General features: G+C 32.8%; 1 protein-coding gene across 1 annotated transcript; it reads right to left on the minus strand.

The window, feature by feature from the left end:
- Positions 1–4,943: 4,943 nt before the first annotated feature.
- On the minus strand, positions 4,944–5,922 carry LOC143575100 (transcription repressor OFP15-like). Its single transcript, XM_077059550.1, has one exon. It carries the CDS (start codon positions 5,824–5,826, stop codon positions 5,062–5,064), a length of 765 nt encoding a protein of 254 aa, XP_076915665.1. The 5' UTR covers positions 5,827–5,922; the 3' UTR covers positions 4,944–5,061.
- Positions 5,923–6,522: the final 600 nt, after the last annotated feature.

The raw sequence follows: 6,522 nt of genomic DNA on the forward strand, positions 1-6,522 counted from the left end.
TGCCATCTTCTAAAAGATATCCAATAGATCCTATAATAAAAAAAATTCCCATTTCTTTTTTTTAATTAATATAGGGGATCCCCCCGCCCTTTTTCATTTTTATGATATTTTCAACTTTAGAGCATCTATTAACTCATATTTCTTTTTCTATTGTTTCAATTGTAATTACACTTCATTTGATAACCTTATTGAGCAATGAAATAATAAAACCATATGATTCATCAGAAAAGTGGATGATAGCAACTTTTTTATGCCTAACAGGATCATTAATCACTCGTTGGATTTATTCAGGCCATTTCCCCCTAAGTGATTTATATGAATCATTAATTTTTCTTTCATGGAGTTTCTCCCTTATTCATATAGTCCCTTATTTCAAAATAAGAAAAAATGATTTAACCACAATAATTGCCTCAAGTACTATTTTTACCCCAGGCTTTGCTACTTCGGGTCTTTTAAATGAAATACACAAACCCACAATATTAGTACCTGCTCTACAATCGGAATGGTTAATAATGCACGTAAGTATGATGATATTGAGCTATGCGGCTCTTCTTTGTGGATCATTATTATCAGTAGAACTTCTAGTCATTACATTTAGAAATCTTTTTTATAGTTCTAAAAGTAATAATTTATTAAAATTAAATGCATCATTTTCATTTGGTGAAATCCAATACAAGAATGAAAGAAACAATATTTTGAAAAAAAACTTCTTTTTTTTCTGATAAGAATTATTACAAGGCCCATTTTCTTAAACAATTGGATTATTGGAGTTATCGTGTGATTAGCCTAGGATTTGTCTTTTTAACCATAGGTATTCTTTCAGGAGCAGTATGGGCTAATGAAGCATGGGGATCATATTGGAGTTGGGATCCAAAGGAAACTTGGGCCTTTATTACTTGGATCGTATTCGCAATTTATTTGCATACTCGAACAAATAAAAATTTGCAAGGAGCAAATTCCGTAGTTGTGGCAACTCTAGGCTTTCTTATAATTTGGATATGCTATTTTGGGGTCAATCTATTAGGAATAGGGTTACATAGTTATGGTTCATTTACGTTAACCTCTAGGTAAATTAAAGAAAAGTTATTACGAATACAAACAGAATGCAATACGGTGTATATAAAAAAATTGTCTCAACCGGCGAGAACCATGTGAATCAAGTAGTATAGTGATTCACGCGGTTCTCACAAAGACCAAGCATATTGGGTCAAAATTGAAATTCATATTTTATTTTTACTTTATTTAAAATTTAAGAGAATAAAAATACTTCTTTTTTTTTCATTAGCCAATAAACTCGTAAAAAGGAGTTTTTTTATTTTTTTTATTTAATAAAACTATCTATCAAAATAATTAGATAGAATACCTTCGACCTTGTCAACTGATAGTGAAAGAACAAAATCAGGGTACATACCAATGCCTATTACAGGTAGAAAAATGGAGATGGAAACAAATAACTCACGCGGTCCAGAATCAAAAACATAAGAGTTTGGAGTAGTAAATAACTTGTATCCATAGAACATTTGACGTGACATAGATAATAAATAAATAGGAGTTAATATCATTCCAATTGTCATTACAAAAGTGATGGCAATTTTGGGTGTTAAAAGATATTTTTGGCTGGTAATTATTCCTAAAAAGACTATCACTTTTGCAACAAAACCACTCATACCCGGTAATGCAAGGGAAGCCATGGAAAAGCTACTGAACATTATAAATATTTTTGGCATGGGGATAGCTACTCCACCCATTTCGTGGAGATAAGCAAGACGTATTCTATCATAACTCGTTCCTGCCAAGAAAAAAAGTGCAGCACCAATAAAGCCATGAGAGATTATTTGTAAAATAGCTTCGTTTAGTCCCGTATCGGTTATCGAAGCAATTCCTATAAGTATGAAACCCATATGAGATACGGAGGAATAGGCTATTCTTTTTTTTAAATTACGTTGGCCAGGAGATGTTGAAGCTGCATAGATTATTTGTACTGTGCCTACTATCATCAACCAAGGAGAAAATATAGAATGAGCGTGTGGTAATAATTCCATATTAATCCGAATCAATCCATACGCTCCCATTTTTAATAAAATTCCGGCTAGAAGCATACAAGTACTGTAATGCGCCTCTCCGTGGGTATCTGGTAACCATGTATGTAGGGGTAGAATCGGCAATTTGACAGCAAAAGCAATAAAAAATCCAATATAGAATATTATTTCCAAAGCCACAGGATACGACTGATTAACTGATGTTTCAAAATTTAATGTTGGTTCATTAGAACCATATAAACCGATACCCAAAACTCCCATTAAGAGAAAAATAGAACCCCCCGCCGTGTACAAAATAAATTTTGTGGCTGAGTAGAGACATTTCTTTCCTCCCCACATGGATAGAAGTAGATAAACTGGAATTAATTCTAATTCCCACATGATAAAAAAAAGTAAAAGGTCTTGAGAAGAAAATGATCCTATTTGACTACTATACATTGCAAACATCAAGAAATGGAATAATCGAGAATCCCGAGTAAATATATTAATAAATAAAACAAAATTTAACTAAAAAATTAATAATGCATACATATCACACAACCCATTTTCTCAGAGACTCTTTCCATCCCTCGTTCTATGACTATACTTGCAACCACCCTTCACCTGCCACCACCATCACCATCAGGCTACACCAGTTCACAACCAAATCTTCACCATCGTTCACCACCACCGCATCCCACAAGCCACCAATCTCCACCATCACATCTACCACCTGCCGCCGCCACCGCCATCAACTATCCCGGCGACATCAAATTCCCGACGACGTCCTTTCTTTCAGCAACAGCTTTAATTGGTCGTCAATTCAACGGTTAAAATTCCCCCAAATTAGAAACCCTAATTTCAAAACAGTTAATGATTCATCAAATTACACGTTTTCAATGCATCATCTTGATAATCGGTTCCAGAATCTATAATATCGTTAGGTTAATTGCTGTGGCGGATGAGCAATTGGAGATTTGGCCAATGGATTTTGGAGAACAACTTGATTGTGGTTCAATTGACTAATTGATGCTGTTGGAGTCATTCACAATTGATGGGAAGAACTTTTTGAAGGAGATGAAGCCGACCTCTTCGGAGCCTTGGGAAATTGTCAGGCTCTATGGAAAGACTTGCCTACGACCCGCCATCCCATTGTAATGTCCCTGGATCTCCCTTGTCTTATCATTGGGGTGGTGGACATGGACAATTTGATTTCCACTGAGGCCAGATCTGAGAGTGTTGTGGTTGTGGGCAGTGATGGTGGTAGAAGAAAGAAGACCGAGAGAGATAATTAATTAAAATATTTTTTAATTAATGGGTAAAATGAACAATATGTTCTCATATGTATTGTACATAACCTGACTTAACAAGAAAAATTGATTAGGTTAGGGTCAAAAGACAAACAGTGTAGCATTTAGAAACGTAAAGTATAAATCAAGTCAATTTTAAAGATAAAGGGAAACGAGTGAAATTGCAGGTAAAGATAAAAGACAATTTCTATAATTCTGTTTAATTACAAATTCAAATTTTATTTTCTAAAATTATATAATGTGTTATATAGTAAAACATCTATAAATTAATAATATTTTGACAGTGATATTTTATTAATTTAGGGAGATATTATTATATCGATAAATTAATAAAATTTTAATTTAAAGAGTTGGCTTATATTCGTGAGCAACTCTCAAATTATTGCATTGACCTTCAAACTTTCTATGTCCGTTCACTTTACCTATTTGAATAAAACAGAACAAGGACCTTCAAATTCCCTTGTACATTGACACATTGATTACGGAAATGCATTATCGGCACAAAATGGATGTGAATGAGTTGTTGGATTATCCAGGTGGAAATAATGAATGCTACGAGGTTCAAAGTATTGAAGAAATTATGGCGGATACCGTTTAAAATCCGGTTGATGATGAAGTTGATAATGATTCACTACATTTGGAACCGGTCACTTGGAAAGAAGCATTGCAAGCGATAAGAACTCTTCATAACTTTTTGTTGCAATACGTGAATGCACTATCTTAACTCTTAAGTGCAATCGGAAGATTTAAATATGAACTCAGTATTGATTTGAATTTCACAAAAAAACAAGTGACTATAGATTCATTTATTACTAGACAATCCTAGAATTTTGAAATATTTTAGTAATTACTAATTTAACAAGTTTTGCTGAGACCAACATATTTACATTGGGATTTAAAAAAAATATATTTTTTTTGTTTTGTCAATTGGGGTCTAATTTTGTACTATCTATAACGAGGTTATTAATTTATCGAGTATTAAATTATAAAGTATCTTCAGTATATGTTTTCAATTCTAGCTGATATTAGAGTAATCAAACAGGTATCAACTAATATGACATTCGTCGGCCACCAAAAATTTTAGAACTAATCTTGCATCATGATTACCAGTTCTAAATTCACACGTATTTCAAAGTTTTATACTTTCTAATGACTAGCAGGTTCAGATGTGAGTCACTTATAAAACCAAGACATATCCGATGTATAACAATGGTAAATTGAGTATTATATTTTCTTATTATTATAAAGGACATATATAATTTAGGAAGCATTATTTTCTAACAAAAAAACGTTACGAACCGTGAAAAGTCGAAAACCGTATAATGCACTAATTATACATGATACTGAAGACAATCCAAGTAATGGGGGTAGAAGAAGTGTAACAATTACGTAACTGTCTCATGCACGACAATAAAAAAGAAGTGTGCACAAGTGTATTATACGATTATGATAGTTTTCAATATATTTAGTTGTCAATTGAACACTCACCTCTTTAATTAAACATATAGTTTTTAACCCCTTAAATATTTTAATTTATAAGACCCTAAAAATATACATTAATGAAAAGTTAATAAACCTTGTTGAAGACATAGAAAGTTACAAAGATCAGTTAGAATAATATGTTACATACAAACACAAAGTGAAAGTTAGAGATAACTCTCACTCTCATTGGTACATTACTAAAACTAGAGATATACAAATCTTCCCATAAGTAGAAAACTAAAGTCATACTTTCAATCAAGACTCATAATCTGAAGCTGATGATTTAGGGGCCTTTGATGATCTTCATCATCTCCATGATTATCATCATCTTCTTCAAGATCTTCTTCCAATGAACATGATGACAAGCAGGTTTCAGATGAAGATGCTGATGTAAATGATAAAGCAGATTCTGTTGACTCACTACAAATCATCTTGTTTTTACTATTACAACCAGATTTCATTAATAAAGGTTTTTGTTGAATTGATGGTGATGAAGATGAAGAACTTGAAGCTGATGATGAACAAGATGAAGATGCTGATAATGGTGAACCAAGATCTAAAAACAAGAAGTCAACAAAGGCTCCAATAATGTAACCATGGTTGATCTTATCATTCACTGTTAAATACAAACTCAAAAGCTCTTGAAGATTCTCCCACTTTCTTAACCCTGAATCAGCTTCCACCATTTCTTGCATTGACTTCTTGAAGTCAACAAAAGGGTCAGTTGACTGCATCTCCATCATTGACACACTTTCTTTAAATGGTAAAACACTTTCTTTTCCTTTTTTGTTTGGCTTTGCTTCTTCAAGTATGGAGTTTGTTTTCCCCGGGTTGAAAAAGAATCTGTTGGAACTTAATCCTCGAATCGCAGACTCTACGGATGATGTCATCTCTTCGGTGGCAAACATGTCATCAAACTCGACAGAGATGGCGGTAGATGATGCGGTGGCAGCCCTGAAAGAGAGGGTTCTACTAGGGCTGCCACAAGTGGGGAGAAATTGTAGCTTTCTTCCCATTGTTGATGGTTCTTGAATTGAGTTAGAAATATAGATTTTGATGGTGTTTTTGAATAGTGGTTTGAAAGTAGGAAGAGGTTATTAATGTTGGACATTGATGTTAAATAGGTGGTCAGATTGGAATTGAATGAGGGAGAAGAAGTCGGCTTAAAAAAATAAATAAATAAATAAATAAAAGGAATGGTAAATAAGTAGCTAGTGAGAGAAGTTAGAATGCACAGCATTAGGGTTGAAAAGAAAATGTCTCACATAGAAGGATTGGTATTGATTTACTGTATAACGGGTTGTGACTTCAATTCTCATGTCTTCTTTGTTTTTTTGGTGGCGTGCTTATTTTTCTATTAGTGTTTCTGGTTGTAATGATGTTTCTAGCGTCTTGCTATTTTGATAAATATAAATTTTGTTAGTCGTTCAAAAAAAAAAAAAACAACAGTAGGGTTGTTGGGGTGCTCTTGTTTATGCATTAGACTAAAAGATATACATGTCATTTTGCTTTCCAATTTACAGTGCCATATCAGCTCATACCCCCCTCTATTTCATTCTTTTCTATAATACTATGGAAATGGTTACCAATTTACCAATTCCTCACTTCACTTCTTTTTCAAATAAAATAATATATATATATATATATATATATATATATATATATAACTAGAATTAAGAATTAAATAGAAAAAAATTAAATTTATAACTAAA

Source organism: Bidens hawaiensis, unplaced genomic scaffold (genome assembly GCF_021521415.1).
Source record: "Bidens hawaiensis isolate Kalapana, Puna unplaced genomic scaffold, B.hawaiensis_p1.1 tig00027297_1, whole genome shotgun sequence".
Classification (NCBI taxonomy): domain Eukaryota; kingdom Viridiplantae; phylum Streptophyta; class Magnoliopsida; order Asterales; family Asteraceae; genus Bidens; species Bidens hawaiensis.